Source organism: Rhinoderma darwinii, chromosome 3, assembly GCF_050947455.1.
Source record: "Rhinoderma darwinii isolate aRhiDar2 chromosome 3, aRhiDar2.hap1, whole genome shotgun sequence".
Lineage (NCBI taxonomy): Eukaryota > Metazoa > Chordata > Amphibia > Anura > Rhinodermatidae > Rhinoderma > Rhinoderma darwinii.
Window position 1 is genome coordinate 141,871,842 of NC_134689.1, and position 26,532 is coordinate 141,898,373.

Here is a 26,532-nt window from a genome sequence, read left to right on the forward strand (position 1 = left end):
ACCACAGCTCCTGCCACTAGGTAGGAAAGCGTTTTGGCTCTGCCCATTTAGGCCATACCCTTCCGACAGACTCTGGCTAATAAAATTTTTACCCTAGTGTCCTAGGAAGTAGAAATGCTGCTATTCTTTATTTTTAGTTTTTTTTTATTTCTTCGCTTTCATGCAGTTTGTATTTCAGCCTGTTTGCAATCTGTCAACCCCCTGCGGGTGTCTGGAAACCAGGCAGTCCTCTGCTACATTTCTCCCTCTTCGCCGGTCACCTAACTTTATATATTGTCTTTCTACAGAGCGCCGTTACCCCACTATAGGATACCCTAGTTTCTGGCTACCTAAACAAGTAGGTACTAAAATATAACTTTTATTGAATACTTATAACCTAAACAATAACCACACAATTAAAAGTAGCCAGCGACCTTGTGTGTAAGTGTTACGGCCAGCGGCTGCAGGACGCTGTACTACCACTAACTCTATATTGAATTAGGTCTAACTGTAAACTAGTTGTTGAGATTAAAATGAAAGGAAAAGCCCTCCCGACATGTTCCGCTAATAACGTAGAGTCTTCAGGGGTTTGAATAGAGCTAATGGCGGCGTACTGCAGTCAGACCCGTTTTATAACCTCCGATTGACGTCTAGATGGGCGTGAGCCCATAGGGAGCTAATGGAAATACTAGTAAAGGGGCAAGCCCATAAAAAGGAAGACTGACAGATCGTCTATCCAATAAGAGAGGCTCTTAAGGATAGCCTATCAATGGAGAAAATTGTGCGCCTGCGTGTTAATGCAAAAGTACGCGTGCATAATCTAAGTGCCAAAGTTCTGTTACTGTGCATGTCAGGGCACTTAGAAATATCGAGGAAGACTCTACATGTAGTTAGTCAATAGGGAAAGATGTGTGCCTGCATGGTAATATGGAGCAGCGCGTCTAAACTGTAAGTGCCGAATTGCTATGAGTGCATGTCAAGATAATTAGATACATTAGGGTATTGTCTCTTGCGCATAACAGTAGACTAGATAAAAGATGCGACTGAATTGCATATACACATAGGTAATGCACCTGTCAAAATACTTTGCCGTTATTCCAAAAGTCAAGGACTTCGCCTGATTAGTCAATTCCACTTATAAACTTCTTATACGAGGTCGTTAAAGGGAGGGTAGGAGGAGGAAGAAAATGTGGAAAGGTGGTTATAATCTAAGTAGAACATACATAGACTAAAGCAATAGTAATATACAAGGAACTAAAATCTATGTTTATATATTATGGTCCGTATTCTAATCAGTAACTGATGGCCAAGAGGATAGAAAGAGGGATACATAGAAGGTCAAAAACGATAGTGATATTAGATGGAATAAAAAATAACTCTTCTTAGAGAAAAGCTACAAAAGTGAAACCCTCACTGAGGCTGCTTGGACTTGGGGAACTTAACGTATGGATCCAGCGAGCTTCCCCCTGGAGGAGTTTTTCGTAAGGCTACAGCTACTAATAGTTTTCTACATTGGGAGAGTTTCCATCCACCTGCCCTGAAGAAAGGTATCCCGATAGGGCAGTACCTCAGAGCTAGAAGAAACTGCTCTGTCGAACATTCTTTCCAATCTGAGTGTAATATCCTCGATCATAAATTTCTTGCACGTGGGTATCCAAAAAAAACTCTACATAGAGCTTATGCCAGGGCCACCACAAGAAGAGAGCTACTTCATGGTAAAGGCAGAGGATCTAACAAATCTTCAACCTTTATCAGATGCATAGGGGATTTTGATGTATGTTCCACCCAAATATTTAACATTCTACAAAAACATTGGCATATTCTTAAAGCCGATCCTGTTTTAAGAGATGTTATATCCCCCCCCCCCCCCCCTCCGAGAATTACATACCGAAGGGGTAAATCCTTAGGGGATTTTTGGTATATAGCCGCTATTCTAAACCATCCATTTTGCAGAGCGCATGGCTCCCTTCTCCTGTAAAGGGGTCCCACCCTTCTGTCCCCTGATGGCTACTACTAAGACCTTCTATAATCCTCTGGATGGAAAATCTTACGTTGTTGCAGTGGAGTTGTTTATGCAGCCAAGTGTCCATGTCCAAAACTATATGCAGGTAAGACTATACAGCAATTGAGAAGGATTTCCAAGCATATTCGTACTATCCATAACAAAAAACAGGACACATTAGATTGACTCATGATAGGAATTTAAAAAAACTCTTCAATTCTGGGGTATCACCCAACTTAAATTGGGCCCCAGAGCTGGCAATCTGGACAAAAAACTCCTGTAGGAGGGAGCTCGCTGGATCCATAGGTCAAGTTCCTTAAAGAGGCTCTGTCACCAGATTATAAGTGCCCGATCTCCTAGATAATGTGATCAGCGCTGTAATGTAGAGAACAGCAGTGCTTTTTATTTTGAAAAACGATCATTTTTGAGCAAGTTATGAGCAATTTTAGATTTATGCTAATTAGTTTCTTAATAGCCAACTGGGCGTGTTTTTACTTTTTACCAACTGGACGTTCTACAGAGAAATTGTATGACGCTGACTAAGGGCCTGTTCACATCACCGTTCGGCTTCCGTTTGGCTTTCCGTTTATCTCTTCCGTCAGAGGAACAGACCAACAGAAAGTAGACGTTCCGTTTGTATTAGGGCCTGTTCACATCACTGTTCATTTCCGTTCCGGGGTTCCGTCGGAGGGTTCCGTCGGGTGAACCCCCGCAACGGAAAGTGAAACTGACACCACCGCTACCGTTTCAGTCACCATTGATCTCAATGGTGACGGAAACATCGCTAATGCTTTCCGTTCGTCACCATTCCGGCTGGTTTCCGGTTTTCCGACGGAATCAATAGCGCAGTCGACTATGCATTTGGCTGTTTTGGGGTGTATATGGGTATTGTTTTGCTGTATTTCAAAAATTGTGACTTTTTAAAGGACGGTGCCAAAAGTTTTATATTGTCTTTGCTCAGCTCTGCAAACACATCATTTTGCAGAGCTGAGCATGTGCAGAAAATGTTGCAACTTGCACAGTATAAAATCTGCAAAAAGCACAGACACTCCATTTTAGCATAAATCTAAAATTGCTCATAACCTGCTCAAAAATGATCGTTTTTCAAAATAAAAACCACTGTTCTCTACATTGCAGCGCCGATCAGATTATGTAGGAGATAGAGGAGATAGGGCACTTATAATCTGGTGACAGAGTCTCTTTAAGCCCCAATGGCCTCAATGAGGGTTTCACTTTTGTAGCTTTTCTCTAAGAAGTCATTTTTTATTCCATCAAACATCACTATAATTTTTGACCTTCCGTGGATCCCGCTTTCTATCCTCCTGGCCATCACTTACTGATTAGAATTCTGACCATAATATATATACATTTTTATATATATATATATATATATATATATATATATATATATATATATATATATACACACGTTTAGTTACTTGTATATTACTATTGTTTTGGCCTATGTACGTTCTACTTTGGTTATAACCACCTTCCCACTTATTGTTCCTCCTGCTTCCCTCTCTTTTAACCTCCTCGTATAACTAGTAATTTTCACTTATATACTGATCATCAGCCTAAGTCCTTGACTTTTGGAATAATAGTGTATATATGCAATTCAGTCGCATCTTTTATCTAGTCTACTGTTATGCGCAAGAGACACTTCCCTGATGTATCTAATTATCTTGACATGTGCACAAATAGCAATTCAGCACTTAACATTTAGACGCGCTGCTCCATATTATCATGCAGACACTCGGCTTTCCCTATTGACTGACTACATGAAGAGTCTTCTTCGATATTTCTAAATGCCCTGACATGCGCAGTAACAGAACTTTGGCATTTAGATTATGGACACGTCGTTTTTCATTAACACGCAGGCACACTGTTTTCTCCATTGATTGGCTATACTTAGAGCCTCTCTGATTGGATAGACGATCTGTCTGTCTTCCAGTTTATGGGCTTGCCCTTTACTGGTATTTCCATTTGCTCCATAAGGGCTCTGCCCCTGCAGACTCTATGCTCATAGCGAAACATGTCGGGGGGACTTTTAATTTTAATCTCATGGACTAGTTTACATTTAGACCTAATTCAATATATGGAGTTAGTGGTAGTACGGCGTACACTTGCACACAAGTCGCTCCTTACCCAGTGTATTTTGGCAATGTGCCATACTAACTAGATACTGTCAGCTAGCTTTGGCTACTTTAATAGTTTATAAGTATTCAATAAAAGTTATATTTGAGTACCTACTTGTTTAGGTAGCTGGAAATTAGGGCATCCTGTTTGCCTATTGGCAAATTAGTAATTTTTTGGAATTATTCCAATGCCTGACGGTTACTAGGGTCTCTCCATGCATTCTAGTACCCCACTACATGTGCAAGATGACTGAAATCTAAAGGTAAAGATGTTCCCATCCCCCTTCTTTTTTTTCTTCTGTCTCCCATCTCCCCTTTTCGGGAGGAAACACCCGTACAGCATCAGCAGCGCCTCAAGCTATTTCCCAAACCATAGCGAATTAAAAATCTTATTAACCAAGGAGTGGAAATATCCGGGCAGGCGTCATGTTGTTTCTAAACACGCAGATACTTTTTTTTTCCTTTTCACGAAGACTTGGTCTCGTTATTTTCTTTGTCTCCTTCAGTGGATCCGCCTATTGCAAGGACTACTTCTACTATTCCTTTGGCTAAGGTGGCTTCTCTCAGCAACACTCTGGACAAGCTGTTGGATTTTAAAGCTAAATCTCTTTCTGGGGATGCATGTTCCACTCTGCGTCTGGCTTTTGCATCCACCTGGGTGAGCAAGGCCTGCTCAGTGTGGGGGAAGCATCTGCACCACAGCATGCTTTTTGGAGTGCCGTAGCGGGAGTTCACTGAAGCCGCTTCTCAGGTTACCCATGCTTCATAGTTTCTTTTTTGAGGCAGCCGTTTCAATGCCTGTGCTTCTGTTAATTCTAATTCCATCCAGCGCTGGTTAACTGAGATCTTGGGCAGCGTCAAGTGTTCAAGAAGGCCGTGGGTGGCAGACTTTTTGGCAAATGTCTGAATGCGTTTATTACGGAGGCTACAGGCGGAATGAGCTCTCTCTTACCTCAGAACCACCCAGCCTGTACTTAGTCTTTTCTCCGGTTGCACAGTTTACTCTCTTTTCCTAATATCTCCTTGCAGAAAACTGTCTGATCTGAAGGACGAACCAGACCAACTATGCAAGCCAGACATCTTTTAAGCCTAGATCGGTTTTTCAGCTGCGGCGCAGGCCCCAGGTGCCCCCTTTAACAAAACACCTTTAGCATGAAGATGTCTCCCCACTTTCGGCGGATGTCCGATTTGTGGAACAACTGCTTTACTTTCCGGAGACATGGCTTGCTCAAAAGGACAACGCCTGGGTTTGAGAGGTGGTGTCTATGGTATACAAGAGTTTTTAAAGGTTCCTCCTGGAAGTTTTCTCTACTCCACCTCGCCACCTGATTTTAATAGTTTTCTTTTTCCCAGGCTGTTTGTGCTTTCTGCGGAAAGTTATTGTCCCAGTTCCTCAGCTGGAACAATTTCAAAGGTTTTACTCACACCTTTTTACAGTTTTCAAGAAGGAGGGGTTTCTTCGTCTAATCCTGGATTTGAGGATGTTGAACCACTTCGTTCACTTTCAACGTTTTCACATGGAATCCTTAAAGAGTTACTGCACTTTCTGTTTTTTATGACAGATATGCGTTCTATTTGAAAATCAATAACATTTATTAAATGGCTTCTTCAGTCCTCCATCGTCTCTTGCTATGGCCATTCCACCTTCAGCTTCAGGGATGCTCCAGGGAAGCGGCTCACATTAAATAGCGATATCTCCAGTTGTGAACTGCAGCTGCAACAGCTGGTGGCATATGAAAGATGTGAATCACATCTTTCATATGCCACCAGAACCACTGTTCTTCGTGGTCCACAGCCCAAGATATAACTATTTTGAAGTGAGCCCCCTTCCCACCAGCCTTAGCCTCTAACATTGAGCCTGCATTCCTGGAGGCTTAATAGACAACTGGGCTTGTTTTTACCTTTGGACGCGATGTCTATTCACAATCCCGACACTTCGGTAACGTTCGTGTGTGACTTACTCACACAGCACGTCGATATCACGTTGTGCTGTCATTAGGTCCCACACAAACGTGTCAGGAGTGTTAATAGTGTGTTAATAGAGTGTTCAGTAAAGTTAATATGTGAGTAAGTGACAGCACGTCGTGATCTCGCAAGATCACGATATGCTGAGTACATGAATGGAGAGAAGTGTATGACGCTGATTGGTCATCGTCATACACTTGTCTTTACAATGCCCACTTGGTCAAAATGTAAAAACACGGCCAGTTGTCTATTAACAAAGTCATTAGCATAAATCCAAAATAGGTCATAACTTGGTCAAAATTGATCGTTTTAATAAATAAAAACCAGTTATCTACATTGCAGCGTCGATCACATTATGTAGGAGATAGAGCACTTATAATGTGGTGACAGAGCATCTTCAAGGCCTCGCAAGAATTAGCAGGGAAGTTTTAGTTCTAGGAAAGGGTTCTACAGCATTGTTGTTTTATGCAGAATGCAAGTATTAACTAAAACATACATTTTAGGTCCTCTTTAAAGCAGAATATCCCATACAAGGTATAACTGTTCTTCCAGCTGTTGCAAAAAAACGTAGCCACTTCATAGAAAACAGAATGTAATTCACCCATTGAGATATTACCATATAAAAGAGGAAATGTGCAAATAATTGGTTGTTTTTTGTCCAAAGACAAATTGTTGCTTTCGCTAATCGGTGAGATCTCGTCTTTAATTTAATTTGAATCTAGTTACTAGGGAAACTACTCCACTTTTTGCCTACTCTAGTTTTTATACATGAGGCCCATTACGTACAACTGAAATTCATGTCCTAAATTCTGTACATGTACAGTAGTGTGGAAAAATGCTTTAAATAATTGAAGTGTTTAATAAAAAATTTTTTATCCACTAACAAAATGCAAAGTGAATGAACAGAAGAGAAATCCAACTCAAATCGATATTTGGTGTGACCACCTTTTTGCCTTCAAAACAGCATAAATTCTTCTAGGTGCACTTGCACACAGTATTTGAAGGAACTCTGCAGGGAGCTTGTTCCAGACATCTTGGAGAACTAACCACAGAGCTTCTGTGGATGTACAGTCCTAGCCAAAAGTTTTGAGACTGAAACAAATTTTGGTTTTCACAAAGTCTGTTGCTTCGGTTTTTATAGTGGCCTTTTGCATTAACTCTAGATTGTTATGAAGAGTGATCAGATTAATTGCAAAGTCATTCCTTGCCATGACTATTAACTTAATCACGAAAACCCAATTTCCACTGCATTTCAGCCTTGCCACAAATAGAACTGTATACATCATTTCAGTGATCTTCTCGTTCGCTCAGGAGAAATTGCTGCGGGCAAGGCAGCTGATATCACTCTGTCATGCTGATTGAATTATACTGGTTGCTTTAAAATGGGAATTGTGCTTGAAATCCATTGTCTTCTTCTGTTAACCATTGTTACCTCCAAGGAAACATCAAAAGGGTTTTAGAGGCAAGGACATTGCTGCTTGTAAGATTGCCCCTAAATCAACCATTTATCCTCAAGAACTTCAAGGAGAGCGGTTCAATTGCTGTGAAGAACGCTTCAGGGTTCCCAAGAAAGTCCAGCAAATGCCAGGACCGTCTCCTAAAGAGGATTCAGCTACGGGAACTGTTTAACATCAGTGCAGAGCTTGCTCAGGAAAGGCAGGCAGGTGTCAGTGCATCTGCACGCACAGTGAGGAGAATGCTTTTGGAGGCTAGCCTGGTGTTGAGGGAGCTGCAAAGAAGCCACTTCTCTCCAAGAAAAACCTCAAGGACAGACTCCACATTCTGCAGGAGGTACAGGGATTGGACTGCAAAGGACTGGGGTAAGGTTATTTTCTTTGATGCCCCCTTCAGACTGTTTGGGACATCTAGAAGAATAATTGTCCAGAGAAGAAAAGGTGAGGGCTACCAGAAGTTCTGTGTCATGCCAACAATAAAGCATCCTAAGACCATTCATGTGTGGGGTTGCTTTTCATTCAAGGGAGTGCGCTCACTCACAATTTGCCTATGAACACTTCCACGAATAAAGAATGGTATCTAAACATCCACCAAAAGCAACTTCTCCCAACGATCCAGGAGCAATTCTGTGTTTTTCCAGCATGATGGAATTAAAACCACAGAAAAGGCCATACTCACAGATTAGGTGGTGGGTAAAATACCCGTTCCAAACAGGACGCAACCAGGTCAGAGAATGCTGTTGATGGGAAGTGCCCAGGTGAGTTTAAATAATGATAGCCACTCCCACTTACCTTGAGGGGAGTGGTGTGTTGGGCATGGAAGTAAATGTGTAATAATAATAAATAAATAAAGTACTGTGTATAGTGCACATGTGAGGTATAGGGGACATGACTAAGTGTAGTGTGTAGAAATCAGGGCTGTGAGTGAAACAAAAACGTGAGTGTAGTGTGTAAAACATGGAGGCATAGTGTTTGGATACTGTGTCAAGGTAAGTGGGAGTGGCTATCATTATTTAAACTCACCTGGGCACTTCCCATCAACAGCATTCTCTGACCTGGTTGCGTCCTGTTTGGAACGGGTATTTTACCCACCACCTAATCTGTGAGTATGGCCTTTTCTGTGGTTTTAATTACATTCTATGTCCCATTTTTTTTGTATTTCCAGCATGATGGAGCACCATGTCACAAGGCAAAAGTGATAACTAAGTGGGTCAGTGAATAAAACATTAAAGTTTTGGGCCCATGGCCAGGAAACTCTCTGGATCTCAATCCCATTGAGAACCTGTGGACAAACAAAAATACAGAAATTGTAATAAACTATGAGCACTGATTAGGCAAGAATGGGTTGCCATCAGTCAACTATAGGCCCAGAAGCTGAATTGCAGAAGTCTTGATAAAGAAGGGTCCACACTGTAAATGTTGGGTCTTAGCTAAACTTGATATACCTGTAAATAAAAGTTTAAAAACGTATGAAATGCTTATAATTGTACTTCGGTATACCATAGAAAAATCTGACTAAAAGATCTAAAAACACTGAAACGGCAAACTTTGTAAAAACCAAAATTTGTGTCCGTCTCAACTTTTGGCCTAGAACTGTAGGCTTCTTCAACTCGTTCTGTCTCTTTATGTAATCCCAGACAGACTGGATGATGAGATCAGGGCTCTGTGGGGACCATTTAATCACTTACAGGGCTCCTTGTTACTCTGAAGATAGTTCTTAAATGGGTTTTCCCATTGGGGACATTTATGACATATCCACAGGAAATGTCATAAATGTCAAATAGGTGTGGGTCCGACATCTGGAACCTTCATCTATCTCTAGAATGGGGCACCCTAAATCCCTTTCTACCGCTCTGTGTTGCGGCTGAAGCGTGTAATTTCCGACTATGAAAAAGAAAACCTCGTAGCTCGCTGTGCTACGCTATTTCTGTAACTTCCATAGTAGTGAATGGCAGTTACCGATACAGCGTAGCATGCGGGCTATGCTGTTTCCGTAATTAAAATTCAGTTCTTTGGGACTTCTGGAAACCACGTAGCTCAGCGAGCTACACTGTTTTCTTCTTCATGGCCGGGAATCACAAGAGTCAGCCGGAGCACAGAGCAGTAGAACAGGGTTTAGGGGGGCCTGTTCTAGAGATCGGTGTGGGACCCGCATTTATCTGACCTGGCATATCCTGTGGATATGCCATAAATGTCCCTGATGGGAAAACCCCTTTAATGACATTGGCTGTATGTTTGGGGTCGTTGTCCTGCTGCACAATAAATTTGGAGCCAATCAGACACCTCCCTGATGGTATTGCATGATGGATGAGTAGCTGCCTGTATTTCTCAGCATTGAGCACACCATTAATCCTGACTAAATTCCCAAACCATTTGCTGAAATCCAGCCACCATACTTCACTGTTGCCTGCAGACACATCATTGTACCGCTCTCCAGCAGTTTGGAGAACAAAGTGCCTTCTGTTTCATCTAAATATTTTTTTTAATGGTCTCAGTCGAGGGCACCTGCTGCCATTTTTCTGCACCTAGTTCCTATGTTTTCGTGCATAGTGGAGTCGCTTGGCCTAGTTTTCACGTCGAAGGTATGGCTTGTTGGCCGCAATTCTTCCATGAAGACAGCTTCTGGCCAGACTTCTCCGAAGAGTTGATGGTTGTTCCTCGGTCCCACTGGTTTCTGACCGTTCTGAGCTTATGGCACTGCTGGACATCTTCCAATTTAGAAGAAGTAAGCATGATGTGTCTCTTAATATGGTACACGAAGTTTCTTTGGCAGACCACTGTGTCTACTGTCCTCAACATTGCACATTTCTATGTGCTTCTTCAAAAGACTTTGAATAGCACATCTTGAAACTACAGTCTGCTTTAACTCTTTGCCTGGGAGAGACCTTGCTGATGCAATTTATCTACCTTGTGTCTCGTTGCTGTACTCAGTCTTGCTATGGTGGCTCTGTGACTGGATACGGTCTTCCACCACATTACCTTAGCAGAGTTTAGATGTTCCTTACCCAGTTTTAAGCCTTCTACACTGCGGTTTTTGTTACATTTAATGACTGTGGTTAACCCACTCATGAATACCTGTTTGGTATTACTGGTTAATTATACACCTGACTATAATCCTTCAATATCCATGACTTTCAAGTGTACCTACAAGAATTGATGCTGTTTTGAAGGGAAAGGGTGGTCACACCAAATATTGATTTGATTTAGATTTCTCTTCTGTTCATTCACTTTGTATTTTGTTAATTGATAAAAAGAACAAACACTTCTATTTTTCAAAGCATTTTTACTTTGCAGCGTATTTCTACAGCTGCCTAAAACTTTTGCACAGTACGATATATATGGACTATAGTTTGCATCTAGCAATGTAAGGAAGCATGACTCAGCAACTAGTTGCATGACTGTGGTTAGTTAGCGAATAAATTATAAAGATTTATGTTGAGAAATTACCGGTCATCGGGTGAAAAGGCTACAATGTCTTCATTATAGCAGGGAAGTTATGTCTTGTCCAGGCCAGCTGTCTTACAGGGAGCAACAAATTCAATTTGTAGAGTTTTGTATGTTGAACTTTCTAATGTTAATTAATATAAATCAATTATCTCAATGTAATTTGGTCTTAAGAACAATATTACATCCTGTCTGTTTTGTATCATAACCATATAGATGGCATAAACTAATTTCCTTTATTGATTAAAAATTAATCAGGCTGAAACGAGAACAGTAGACTTAGCAGTGCACTTAAACACTCTATTCACCGGTGTCTACCTCACAAAGCACTCCATCTTTATCCTCGCTTAATGTTATGGCTTACCATTTGCATGAATATTACCGTATTTCATCCCAGTTTTCTTTTCTGTACGTTCCTCCTTTCTGTTGGCAACCGCTCTTTAAATATGCTAAACTTTCTGGTTAGCATTACGTGATGCATTGTATTTTTAATAATGATTTATTTTACTTTTTTATCTTTAAGTCTTATGCAGAAAGCAAATGACTGATCTCTCAGTGTGTATTCTCTGTTACTATGAAAATTTGTAATGGACACTGTCATAGGGTTTGGCCAGCTTAGCTTTGTTCTTAACGACTCTCCTGGAAGGGCATGGACGACATATGGGCTCAAAACAAAAAGGGGGCACGACACGCGTCTGAGCAGCACTATACACCTTTGTTGCAGCTATCAATAGGGGTTGAGGTAACCGGACGCTTTCTTAGTGACATGAAGTCATAAGTTATGTCATGACAGGTTTTATAAAATGACCGTTCTCTTCTAAATATGTGCCCACAGTCCTTCAGATGAGCGCTGCATCCCACACAATGATACCTTCTGTTCCTAAAAATGTGGCACAATATTCTAAGCACACTGCCAATGATTTTAAGTGGTCATTTGCTTAAAGAGGCTCTGTCACCAGATTTTGCAACCCCTATCTGCTATTGCCTCAGATCGGCGCTGCAATGTAGATAACAGTAACGTTTTAATTTTTAAAAAACGAGCATTTTTGGCCAAGTTATGGACATTTTTGTATTTATGCAAATGAGGCTTGCAAAAGTACAACTGGGCGTGTTGAAAAGTAAAAGTACAACTGGGCGTGTATTATGTGCGTACATCGGGGCGTGTTTACTACTTTTACTAGCTGGGCGTTCTGATGAGAAGTATCATCCACTTCTCTTCAGAACGCCCAGCTTCTGGCAGTGCAGATCTGTGACGTCACTCACAGGTCCTGCATCGTGTCGGCACCAGAGGCTACAGTTGATTCTGCAGCAGCATCAGCGTTTGCAGGTAAGTAGCTACATCGATTTACCTGCAAACGCCGATGCTGCTGCAGAATCATCTGTAGCCTCTGGTGCCGATGTGTCCTCGCTCGTCTGACACGATGCAGGACCTGTGAGTGATGTCACAGCGTGATCTGGCAGAAGCTGTGCGTTCTGAAGAGAAGTGGATGATACTTCTCGTCCGAAAGCCCAGCTAGTAAAAGTAGTAAACACGCCCCGATGTACGCACATAATACACACCCAGTTGGACTTTTGCAAGCCTCATTTGCATAAATACAAAAATGGTCATAACTTGGCCAAAAATGCTCGTTTTTTAAAAATAAAAACGTTACTGTAATCTACATTGCAGCGCCTATCTGCTGCAATAGCAGATAGGGGTTGCAAAATCTGGTGACAGAGCCTCTTTAAAATGTCATCTTTTCAGTAGGCAAAATCTCAGAGCAGTACCAAAGGGGTCCTGGCTTTCTCTGGAGCCCTTTCATTCTAGAAATCAGGAAATCACAGCCTTTATTTGTATGATCTTTTCACATGTGGTAGATCTTTTTGACATAACATTCGCTGTAAAGTGTGATAAAATTTTAACACCTGGTTCAGGTAGGCCGCATGCAGACATTACAGCTTCGAACAAGCTCCTTGTCGAACGGACCTATAATATGGCACCTAAAGATAAGCAATTTTGCCATAATTTGATTTTTTTCAGAAAAAACGGTCTTCTAGGACTGTATACAAGTTGGTTACAGTCCTAGAAGACATCAGAGAGTCAGAAAGGGCAATTTGGGCACTTGCGCTTCCACCCCTAAGTAAAATAAAATACCATACTCGCCGTCCTCCTTTTTCTACCATAGCCACACGTCCCTGCCTACCTGCGGAGATCGCATTGTATTGTCCCATGTGACCACTGCAGCCTGTGATTGACTGCAGCGCGTCACTATGGGAAACCAGGGAAGGTAGTGAGCATAGTATTTTTAATCTCCCCTCATTTTTTATTTTTTTTCCATTAATCTATAAAATGGCGGCCATCATTTTGATTTTTCTGCCGTGAACCACAAACGTTTCGGATTACGGCGAATTCAAAACTTTTGGGAAATACCAACCGAATATGATTCCTTCTGAATCAGTTTGCGCCTCTCTAACGACCCCCCACCCCTTAACCGTAAGGTTAAATATTGTACCTCTGTATGACTTCATATGGAGGTTATTCTGTATGAATCTGACAGAAAAGAAAATGTTGCATGGCATGCTCCAATGAATGCCATATTACAGAGGTATTTTCCCTTAGAACCTGTGTAATATGACGTGTATGGTGCAGTGTGCACCATGGGGCAGCACACTACCTGGGGCACCATAGTGTCTGAAGGCTCAATGGACACGGCAGAACCATGTGGATTAACACTTACTTTGTAAATATATTGCATTAATTATCTTGTACTGATCCTGGTTTACAGCCTCTATTCTACTCCCAGAGCTGCATTCTAATTCTGGTGGTTGTTTTAAAAACCGTTAACAAGCATTTTGTCAGTCACACTCCTAACAGCTAGCGGAGCTCCTATAATGCAGTGGGACAAGTCGTTATTTTCAGATTGCTGTACAGTGCTTGCTGTAAATGCTACACTTTTCAGCATGCAAATCACCAGCAGAAGCTCTGTGCATATAGTGGGAGAGCCAGCAAGGAATGCTGGGAGATTTCCGCTTTATAACCAGCAGAGACGTAAATTCAGCTCTGGACTAGAACACCGAATGTGACTCAGGAAACGTACAAGTTATTGCAATGTATATACAAATTATGCGACCTTTTAAATCAAATGGTATTTGTAACTATAGTGGTCGCCAAAGGGTGGACATGCTATATCAGAAAATATCACCTATAGCATGTAATCAGATGTTGGATAGTCGTCAGAAAAACAAACTATTTAGGATTTGCTTTTTATTTTATTCTTTAAATTGGACACACTCGTGTACATGTAGCCATATAAATGCTTTTAGTAAAAATTCATGTGATGGGGAATAAAAGTTTCGGATGGTATACGGAAAAGCAAACTCTTCTAACATGTGTTTGCGTTAATGGTGGAGTTCTCCTTTTAAGACCACCAATCTTTTTTTACATATAAGAGTTCATTCACTATCATGGAGGACAAAGTTTCACAAAATCATTTTGTCTTGAACAGACCTGATTATAATTGCAAAAAAAAATTGGCTTTTACACTAGTTGGGCCATAGGTTTTGTGGCATCTTGTTCTTTCTGTTGGGCCTCTGGTAAACTATGTGGTGGTAAAAGAATGCAATGTGCATGCCTTTCTTCCCAGCGTGGTTGAAATATTGGTATTGTTATTTGTAATATAAATACTTTCTATTCTTTCAAATGTTCTATCTCCGTTCTGATTGAAGATTGGTTGTGACTTCCAGACACTTGGACTGTTGTGTAGAAGCTGGAACCAGAACTGAGAACACACTATTTATTGAATGCCTGGATTGTGTTCCTGATTGCTTCATTCCCTATGGATTTGTTTCATTCACACAACTGTAAAATATATGCATCTTTCTTCAATAACTGATGTTTGTCTAAGGCTTCATGCACGCTTCCTTTGCCCGTCATACGGCCGCTAATGACGGATCTGTGAAACACGGACCGCACAAAGATTGCTTCCGTTTGCAGTCCGTTGTTTCAACGGACCAAATGGATAGAATGGCCGAGACCGTTCCGTCAAAAACAGACAGGAGTAGGACATGTCCTATTTTTTTGTCGGAATGGCCACGCGGTTCCGTTAAAACAACGGAAGCGTGCGTGGCCTTATAGAAATGAATGTGCCCGTGTGCTATCCGTTAAAAAAAGGATAGAACCTTGAAGAAGATAAAAAAAATGGGCATGAGGCCTAACGCCAGTTGCACACGGATGTGCCACTCGGGCCATTTTTAACGGCATCCGAGTGGCACCCGATAGTCTTCACAGCCCCTTTCACTTTAGCAGGTAAATTGGGTATGTGAAAACCCGATTCTCTGATCTGTGGTAAGATAGGACATGTCCTATCTTTCCCCGGATCACTAATGGGACTCAGCCAGCGCACACGGTCGTGTGCATGAGGCATAAGGCCTCATGCCCACTTCAGTTATTTTCTTCAGTCTGCTATCCGTTTTTTTTTTTGTTTTTTTTAACGGATGGCACACTGCCACATTAATTTCTATGAGGCCATTCACACTTCTGTTGATTTAACGGAACAGTGTGGCCATTCTGACAAAAATAGGACCAGTCCTACTCCTGTCCGTTTTTGACGGAATAGTCTTGGCCATTCCTTTCATTTGGTCCGTAAAACAACAGACTGCACACGGAAGCCATCCATGTGCGGTCTGTGTTTCACAGATCCATCGTTAGCGGCCGTACGATGGGCAACGGAAGTGTGCATGAGGCCTACGTTTTTCACTTTGTCTATCTGTCCTTGACCTTAGTCAATATGTTGTTCCTTGCCATTATATCTATGAATAGAAAAAGCTAAGATTTGTATGTTGCACAAGTAGCGCAACATTTAACAGATTTTTTTTTTTTGTCTTTTCTGCCTTTGTTAATTGTAGCAGCAGATTGAGAAAACTGTCCTGGGTATTTTTAGCTGTAGTGCTGTTCACTCATGCCGTGAAAACCTTCAACAGGAACTGGGACTGGGAATCTGAATATACTTTGTTTATGTCTGCTTTAAAGGTAGTGTATTATTCTGGCTATTTTCAAATATGTTGTTGCAACCAAGACCAAAATAGCTGGCCTCATTGTAAATTCAGTAATACAGGCAGTTAAGCCTATAGCATTTACTGTTTGAAAAGATCCAGCAGTCCCTATCACATGCAAAAAAAAAAAAAAAAATCCAATTGTAACCTCTACACGTCAAATGTCTATTTCTATTTTTGACCTCTGTTAGTACGGCAACTTGGATGATTTCTGTCAAGTGGCGGATTTTCAGAAAAACGTTTCATTCTCTGTTATTTTCTGGGACTTAGACAAATCTTTGAAAATACTTTACAGGGAGTTGGGAGATGCGTTTGTAGCAGTCTGTGTGCTTACACCTAATTTTCACTCATGGGACTGCATAAATTGTCCTTGTAAGAGCCATACGCTTAATGCCAAAAGTGGGATATGGGTTCAGCCAAAGGAGAGATTTTCCACTGATGGGATTCAAGCTTTGGCACAAAACATACAGCTCTTATGTGGATCCCATCAGTGGAAAGTCTTCCCTACTTTTCTTCAAAGGGACCCTTTTGGCATAAACATTCACCTCTAGTTCAGACCTCTTATAGGAGTAAGTGAATGAAGCTTTATATGGAAATACCTAAAAGTTCCTAATAATTGCAGTTTTATTTTCTGTAGTATTGCCCTAATTGGCTTTTTTGTGTTTTTGTTTAATAGAGCACACACTTAGTGTATGTTCACACGGAGGAATTTTGCAGCGGATTCCGGCGCAGAATTCCACCTCCTATTCATTTCAATGAGAGTCGGATGCAAAATCCGCCACGGAACTATTCCTACCCGATGGGAGGAAGATTCCTCCCTGCCATTGACCATGGGAGGCTCGGGTGGAACTCGCCTGAAGATCGAACAGAACACTTTTTCCCGCTAGCTGTAATAATAATTTAGCAGGAAAAAGAAGCGTTCTGCTTGATCTTCGGGCGGATTCTGCCCGAGCCTCCTATTGTCAATGGGAGGGATGAATCTTCCTGCCGTCTGCAGGAATAATTCCGCTGCGGATTTTGTGGCGGCTCCCGCCACGCAAAATTCACCATGTGAACTAGCCCTTAACAACCACCCACTGTCTTTTGGCAGCTGGTGGTGCAGGTCCTTCATCTACAGCGAGGTCTTTAGGCGTCGCTGTAATGGAGGTTGATAAGTGTTTCTGTGAGCACTCATCCTCTAGGCAAGAGCTGTAACATACAGCTCCTGAACTTAGAGCAGCCTGCTAAATAAAGCTTGGATCGGAAAACATTCAGACCCCCCTTGCTGTTTAACCCTTTGATCGCCACAGTCAGTGACAGCGGCATAATCAAATGGAACTCCCCTCTCTGGTCGAGTCATCGGAAACCTGATTGCACCGATCAAAGACCAGGGAATCCCTCTGCAGTCAGCACTGGGGACCTAGAAAGAAAAATCCTATACATATTCGGTATCTACACGACTGTAATAACCTGAATTAATTTAACAGGTTATTTAGCGTGAAATGTGAACGGGATGAAAAAAAAACAAAAAATTATTCAGAGAATCGCTTTTTTTCCAATATTCACGCTGTAAAAATAAATTATATAACTTGCACAGTGTATTTTTTTTGTACTCCCCAAACTGCTAAAAAAAAAAATAACAATTTCTCCCGCATAATACTGCCTCCCGTCAATAAAAAAAATAAAACCGTTCTGGCTGCTGAAAGCTAGAGAGACAAAAGCTGAAAATTTTAGCTGGTCATTAAGGTATTTTCAGCCCTGTCATTAAGGGGTTAACGACCAATTTATTTTAGTTATTATTTTTATAATTTTTTTCAATAGGTGAATAAAAACAATGCTAAATTGTGGAATAATGTTGGCCATGCTCTGGAGAATGAAAAGAGTTATGCAAAAGCATTGAGGTTCTTTAAGCAAGCTACGCATGTACAGCCAGGTAAGACATTTTTATGGGTTTTTTTTTTATTGTAACCCTTCATGATTTATTATAGAATAACATTATTACCCTTAGGCTGTGCTTACATGTCGCAATTCTGCCACAATTTTTGCCAAACCGGGATCTGAACACATCCTTGATCTCTGATCACGTTGGAGTCATGATTCCTTTCTGTCAGGTTTACCTTTCTCCTGATAGGCAGACTAGCCTAGTCTACTGCGCTATTCTATCACATATAAATAAATAAATAAATAAAAAGTTGGTGGCATCCATCAGGATCTGTCAACAACAATAATAATAATCTTTTTTTTTATATAGCGCCAACATATTCCGCAGCACTTTACAGTTCAGGGACATTACATATTGACACAACTAATTTACAATTCAAACAAGAGGAGTGAGGACCCTGCTCGCAAGAGCTTACAATCTATGAGGAAATAAGGGAGACACAAAGTGTAAAAAATGCTGAAGTACAATGGTCCATCTTTTATACATATGGGGTAGTACACATAAAGCTGCATAACCCCAAAACAGCGGGCGTGCTGCCTGGGAGTTATGGTAGTGCCACACACTGAGATGGAGACATCCGGTTTAGGGAGGTTAGTAGATGGTGGGAACACAAGGAGCTCCGTTTTAGAATGATTCGTTTTCAAATAGAGAGAGGACATGATGCTCGAGACAGCGGACAGACAATCACTGGTGTTTTGTATTAGAGCAGGGGTGATGTCATGGTAAGAGGTATATAGTTGGGTGTCACCAGCGTAGCAATGGTACTGGAAGCCATATCTGCTGTTGGTTTGTCCAATAGGGGCTGTGTAGAGAGAAAAGAGGAGTGGACCTAGGACTGATCCCTGAGGAACCCCGATAGCAAGTGGAAGAGGAGAAGTGGAACCAGCAAATGACACACTGAATGAGCGGTCAGAGAGATAGGAGGAAAACCAAGGGAGAGCCGTGTCTTTAAGGCCAATACAGTGGAGCATGTTAAGTAGGAGTGTTTGGTCTACTGTATCAAAGGCTGCAGAGAGATCCAGAAGAATCCGAGAGTATTTGCCGTTAGATTTAGCCGCCAAGAGATCGTTTGAGATTTTAGTAAGGGCAGTTTCTCTGGAGTGTAGAGTGCAGAAACCAGATTGTAAGGGGTCAAGAATGGAGTTAGCAGAGATTTATAGCGGATAAGGCGAGAGCAAACCAAGCGTACAGGAGTTCGGAGATGAAGGGGAGATTAGAGACAGGTCGGTAGTTAGCAGCGCTGGATGGGGTCAAGAGTTGTTTTTTTCAGTAATATAATGGCACGTTTAAAAGAGGCAAAGATTCCAGAAGAAAGGGAGAGGTTAAAAAATTTTGTCAGGTGACTAGTGAGAGCCGGGGAAAGGGACTGGATGAGGTGTGAGGGGATAGGATGACTAGGACAGGTAGTAGGACGAGAAGAAGAAAGGAGCCTGGAGACTTCTTTACTTTCAGCATTTGACCGAATTACAGAAGAAGAGTGAGTGCGGGAGGGAAGGGCATCGATGTTACTAGGGGACTGGGAGACCATGTCATGCCGGATGTTGTAGATTTTAAGTTTAAAATAAGTGGCCTGGTCTTCAGCACTGAGATCTGTGATTTGGCGTCTGCACTTTTAAAATTTTCATTCCCTCCTTAGTCCTAAAGAGTCGTTTTGGAATATTAGATAGTGTGGAGGTGAGAGAGGTGAAATAGACTTGTTTGACTTTGTGAAGGGCAGAGTTGTAAGTTCTCAGCATAAATTTGTAATGGAGGAAGTCTGCTGACAAGTGCGATTTTCTCCACAGACTCTCGGCACATCTCGAGCACCACTGAAGAAAGCGGGATTGGGGTGTGTACCAGGGTTGCGGACGCCTTTGCCAGGTAGTTCAGAGTGTAGGGGGGGGGGGTACTTCATCGAAAGCATTGTTGAGAGTGATGTTGTAATGTTTGGTGGCCAGATTGGGACATGAGAGGGAAGAGATAGGGGACAATGTAGACTGTCTATGAGTTGCTGAGTGTTAATGGCATGTAGATTTCTGTATAGGTATCTGTCTGATATGTAGGCATGTCCTGTGGAGGCAGAGAGTTTCTGATGGGAAAGGAGAGAAGGTTGTGGTCAGAGAGCGGGAGAGGAGAGTTAATAAAGTCAGAAACTGAGCAGAGACTGAAGAAGACCAGGTCAAGCGAATGTCCGTCTTCATGTGTAGGAGAGATAGTAAGTTGTGAGAGACCTAGGGACGACGTTAAAGATAGAAACTGGGAGGCAGATGAAGAGATTGGGTTATCAATGTGTATGTTAAAGGGAAGGTGTCGTCATGATTTTTTATTTTTTTATTATATTGCTTTTAATAAAATGTAAATAAAAATTGTATTTATTAGTGTTGTCACGTTCTAATTTTTACTGTGTTCAAACTTTTACTTCTCTATGGGGGCTGCCATTTTTTTTTCATCTCTGTATGTGTCGATTAACGACACATACAGAGATGGAATACGGCACATACAACCCCATAGAGAATTGGAACGGCTCCCGTTCGCTTCTCAGAAGCGTACGCCGTCTATGTGGGAACGGCGCATGCGCCGCTCTCACACAGACCAAAACTAAGCTCGTTCGCTGAGCTAAATCCGGAGCCATTTTCATGTGGACCGGAAGCTTCTGCCGGACAGTAAGATGACGACTTCCGGCTATGGCTTCTGGCCATATGTTCAGGCGCAAGGAATAGTAGCGTAGACCAGTGGAGGCGGCAGGTAATGTGTGTGTGATCTGTGTATTATGTTTGTGTGATACTGTCTGCTGAGCTCTGTATCTAATCCTCCTACACTGTGCAGTCGCTCAGAAAATGGCGGCACACAGTGTAGGAGGTTTGAAGACATTCAAACCCTTCCTTCTCCTGGCACTAGCCAGAAGAAGGGAGAGGGGATTGTGTGAGGACACTAGAGGAGAGTGTGTCCACCCCAAATTTGCAGCATAAATCAATGAGGTTGCTTTACCACAGTGACCATGCTGCAATTTTTGGGACCTGTCACTTCTTTGGCCGTAATTGGAGCCGTTATTCATTGACTCCAATGAATAGCAGCGCCAATTACGGCCGTAATGGACGCGGCGTTCAAGCGGCTGCACATGCCGTTACGGCTGAAATTACGGGGATGTTTTCAGGCTGAAACATCCCCGTAATTTCAGCCGTAACGGACGCCCTCGTGTGAACATACCCTAACTTAGGAGCTGATGTCAGCAGAAATGGTTGATGCCTTCAAGAAAGGTGTATTCTTAGAACAAAGTAACAGCAATACTTGTATAGAATTCTTGTTTGTGGTCAGGAAGGGATTTTATACCCTTTAAGGGCAGAGTGTCTCATGCCTTATGCCCCCCACCACCAACTTATTTTCATCCACGTCCTTTCATCTCCCCTGGTTAAACTTGGTCATTTGTCTTTTTTTTCATCCTACTATGTAACCATCATTCCATTAACAGAAATAAATCCCACTTTATTATAACGTTGTGTCCACCTTCCAAGGAGCGTAGCATGTTGTGTTCATCGGCAGAACATGACACAATTAGCAATTTGTCTCTAAGAACCACATTTTATAAAAATATAATGGTGGTTTCTCTTGGCTCAAATACCCACAAAATCTCTCTCAGACCGGAGCAGGCAAAACTAAATTGGGTATGATCCAACAAATACCCTAAATAGCATATATAAAGTACAGTGAAGTTTACCGCTCAGACGGCACTGGTAACAGTCCAATATCATTCAGTATAGACACTCTCTCCCAGAAAAATGCAGTGGACAGTCCGCAATCCAATGAGGGTGTGGATGGTAATTCTTATCCTTGTAGTTCCACCAAGCTCCTTATCGTCTCCCTCCACATTCAAAGAACTCCTGGTAGGAAAAGGATCTTATGTCTCTAATAGATGGAAAAAGGAAGACGCATAGTGCAACACCCTCTGAAAAAGATTGCTCCACGCCAAGTTTAATCCATACTCACAGAAGTAACAAGAAATAAAAGCATCAAGGTAAGTAAAAATCTTTAAAATTTCTAGGCGGCACGCCAAACACTCTCGCCCGACCCTGGGTTTCGCCCTTCCGGCTTCCTCTGGGGCATGCCAGGGTCGGGCGAGAGTGTTTGGCGTGCCGCCTAGAAATTTTAAAGATTTTTACTTACCTTGATGCTTTTATTTCTTGTTACTTCTGTGAGTATGGATTAAACTTGGCGTGGAGCAATCTTTTTCAGAGGGTGTTGCACTATGTGTCTTCCTTTTTCCATCTATTAGAGACATAAGATCCTTTTCCTACCAGGAGTTCTTTGAATGTGGAGGGAGACGATAAGGAGCTTGGTGGAACTACAAGGATAAGAATTACCATCCACACCCTCATTGGATTGCGGACTGTCCACTGCATTTTTCTGGGAGAGAGTGTCTATACTGAATGATATTGGACTGTTACCAGTGCCGTCTGAGCGGTAAACTTCACTGTACTTTATATACACATTTTATAAAAGTAGGAAATTATACATGCTATATACATTTAGTTTTACCGGTCTCATGCAATATACTTTGTAATCTACTAGTTGTTGTTTCTCTGAAGCTTCTTTGAAACTGTAAACTAACATTTTGACTAGGAATGGAAACTAATTGCAATAAAACTTAATAACCCTTAACGGGTTTGTCTAGGATTCTAAAAATGTCTGCTTTCTTCCAGAAACCCCACCATGCCTGTTCATGGGTTGTGCCTGGTTTTGCAGCTCTGCTCCATTGAAGTGAACGGGACAGCGCTGCAATACCACACACAAACTGTGGACAGGTGTGGTGCTGTTTTCTGAGGAAAGCAGCCATGTTTTCCTAATCTTGGACAGCCTTCTTTAAAGTTTTAAGGCTTTGATGTCTTATGTTATCAGATTGTCTTCGGTTCCGTTTCTAACTGTTGACCAATAAATTAAACCACTGCCCAAAATAAACAAACTGGGATCAGCCTTGGTATTTCCAGGCATGTGGTTTTGTATAAATTGTGGCTGTTGGTTGTAAACTAAAGACCCTGAAATGATAGATGGTTTTAAATGTAATGCTTTTAAAACATATCTGATTCTTTACAGAGAGTTCTCGATTCTTTATGTTTAGTCATTGTAAAATTTATTGCATTTTACTGCTGTTTTTGGCCACAGTAGTGTTCTTAGGATTGTATATAAAATTGACATTGAAATACAACATGAAAGTAGAACCCTATCCTTTTACTGCTTTCATATTAAAATTGTGTTTATAAATTTAAATTTAAAAAAATTACATTAAGTGTAATTAATTAGCTATAATTAATTAGGCCAAGGTTAGAGCTCTATGTATCTGCTTTTATATCTACAGCAATAACTTATATATGCTCATAAAAGTTCCTCTAAGGCCACATGCACACATTGCATCTGCATCAAAACCATAGATAAATGCAGGTAAAATCTGCCTCGTTCAGATCAGCATTGGCCTTCCATTCATTCATACGCAGAATTGTATCTGACAAGTTCATAGAAAAAAAACGCAATAAAACCTGCACCAGTTTTCGCATCAAAATGTAAAAAAACACACCATTAAGGCCTCGTTCACATCAGCGTCTGGTTCCGTTAGACCTTTCCGTCGTAGGAACCCATGAACAGAAAGACAAATGGAAACCATAGCTTCCGTTCACATTACCATTGATTTTCCCTTGCCGCTGTGCTTTTCTGCCAGTGTTGTTCATGTTGCTTTGGCTAAACCCATTCGATAAATGTCAGCCAAACAACACAATTTCAGGAGGAATCTTTCAGAAATAAGAGATGCTAGAGATGTTTTTAGCAGTGATGAATATTTATCTTACGCTTGTACAAGACTAGGATTAATTGCCATCGCTATGCTGAATATGCATTAACCCCTTAATGACCTTCCTGTTTTAGGCCTGCATGACCAAGCTGTTTTTTATGTTTTTCCATAGTCTCATTCCAAGCGCTATAACTATTTTATTTTTGCGTCGACATAGCTGTATAAGGACTTTTTCTTTTGCGGGACAAGTTGTATTTTTTAATAGCGCCATTTTGGGGTACATGGTTGTCATGGTGACGTGTCCCTCCTTTGCCGTCCGGTTTGGCCTCGCTGGATGATGCTGCAGTTCATGTGACCTCTGCAGCCTGTGATTGGGTGCAGTGGTTACATGGGATGAAACATTATCCCAGGAGGCTGGGCTGGAGGAAGCAGGGAGTTCTGGTTAAGTATAATTTTTTCGTTTCCGCCGCAAATGTCGCAACACTTTTTGTTGCAGGATTTGCCTCCCCATTGAATTCAATGGGAACAACCTGCAACGAAAACGCAGCATAAATGGACATGCTGTGGAATTTAATTCCGCACCGCAGGTCAATTTAGTAAGGTTTTCACTACTTTTTTTTTTTCCCCACAATGTGGGCATGAGATTTTCAAAATTTCATCCACTTTGCTGCTACTGTAAATGCTGCGGAATTTCAGCACAGAATTCCTTTGTGGAAATTCTGCAGCGTTTAAGCTACGTGGGAAGCCGTCCTAATAGTCTCACATTTCTCTATCAATTAACTCCTATTCATTGCAGCTGCCATAAAGCATACACACCTTTCTGCTCTGTCTATACAGACAATATAGGAAGTAAGTGTGTGTGCCTCCAATTTGGCTGCTCCAGGGAAGTTTTTTAAGCATAAAATAAATTTGCTACTGCATTTAAAAGAAAAAACAAAATGTTTTTTTTTTTTAAATTTTTTTATTTAATATACAAATAAAATGCTTGGTGATTTATATTTCTTTTTGAGTGATATTATGTGAAGGGCTTGTGTGCATAATCACATCGCTGGGTCTTGGGTAAGGCCCTTAGCTCCTCAGCATATGGGATCTTTTCACAATTTTTACACAATGATACAATTGTAAAGGTAAAGATGTAAATGTGTTCTCTTTCAGATGATATAGGTGCTCATATGAATGTTGGAAGGACATACAAGAATCTCGACAGAAACAAAGAAGCTGAAGAATCGTATTTAATTGCAAAGTCCCTTATGCCACAGGTAAATAAATGCTACACTAATGTTTCATTAGTCAGACATATCCAGCTATTCAAATGGTGACAAGTCCCTAATATGTGACATCACAATCAGTCCCGCTTTACTATCACTGACTTATAATTTTTTTTTATTCTGTTTATTCTGACCTATAAAAAACATATATGTAAAGTCTAACATTCCACTCAAACATTTTTTTAAAGCCTATTTAATCCTTAAGATTCTATGTGTGTATGTATGTGTGTATATGTATGTATGTGTGTGTATATGTATGTATGTGTGTGTGTGTATATATATATATATATGTGTGTGTATATATATGTCTGTGTGTGTGTGTGTGTGTATATATATATATATATATATATATATATATATATATATATATATATATATACACATATACACACATACAGAGTCAGGCAGCACTGGCAGCGTGTGGGTGCCAGCTCTAAGGAACAGACCAAGTTCCAAGTACATACAAATCGAAGAATAAGCAGCACCTCCAAGGTTCAAGTGAAAAAATGGGTACTTTATTGCCCGTGCGACGTTTCAGCTCCGTCCACTGGAGCCTTTCTCAAGCAAATGACTAGTGTAAGTTCACACAATATAACAGAGTCTCAAACACAAGTGCTGTTTAACAGTAATCAATGAAAAATTGCAGACGTTTGTACATAATAAACTGTGCAAAATGCAATACATATATGTGATTATTGATACAGAGGCTAGATACATATACAGAAGTTTGTATTTATACATACAGACAAGTAAAATCTAAAAATTATCACAACAAGGTGATTAGTGCAAAGGTGCAGTGAGTTAAAATCTATCTCTTCACCTCAGAGCATACCGTGGGTGTAGCCGAAAGCGGCGTCCGGGCAGCGCAACTGCGCATGTCCGGAAGTAAATCCAACTCAGGGTAACAGAACGCAAACGGCGCATGCGCCGTAAGGAAATGAGGACACAGAGGCCATTTTGGATTATGGAAAGCATGCCTAAGTTGCTCGTACGCGAATGCGTGGAGTAGTAGCGCTCGGTCATCCTGATGCTAATATCTATGTCGATTTGAGTTATAATATAGTATGGAATAGTATCTGTTAGACTAAAGGAAACAACATGCAAGGATGTATCCATACTTTTATGCACTAGTGGTACGAGTGTATCTCTACATTCGTAATAGTCAGGTAGCTGTGTGACCTCATACACTTAGGAGGATTTTGGGAGAGGAGAAAGGATACAGTGGCCATCAAGGTTGGTCACGATCCAAGCCCCAAAATACGGAGTACCGCCGACCAGAGCGTGCGTTAGCTTGCTCATCGGCTGGTGGGACATCCATATAACTCCCTATGGGAAGTGTTGTGGGGACCACACAATTGTGTATAGCGAGGGGACAAGGGTGGCATATGACATTTCAAAGTTGTGACATATAATGGACATCAAATGCAGGTTCCTATCAGGAGACCAATTATAGGAGTGGTATACATAAGTAAATATATCAAATTACCCAAAAGTAGATATAAAGAAAAAAAATGTAAAACACTGATAGGGTATCATAGAAGTGATGGATACGAAGTGTGGATCATCTGCAAAAAA

General features: G+C 41.2%; 1 protein-coding gene across 1 annotated transcript in view; it reads left to right on the forward strand.

Annotated features, from left to right (window-relative positions):
• Positions 1-26,532, forward strand: part of TMTC3 (transmembrane O-mannosyltransferase targeting cadherins 3) — a 144,852-nt gene that overhangs the window by 78,079 nt on the left and 40,241 nt on the right. Inside the window, exons 9-11 of the mRNA XM_075856804.1 lie at positions 15,867-15,990; positions 17,814-17,925; positions 24,845-24,948. Of these exons, the coding sequence (XP_075712919.1) occupies positions 15,867-15,990; positions 17,814-17,925; positions 24,845-24,948 (340 nt within the window). The remainder of the gene's footprint in view (positions 1-15,866; positions 15,991-17,813; positions 17,926-24,844; positions 24,949-26,532) is intronic.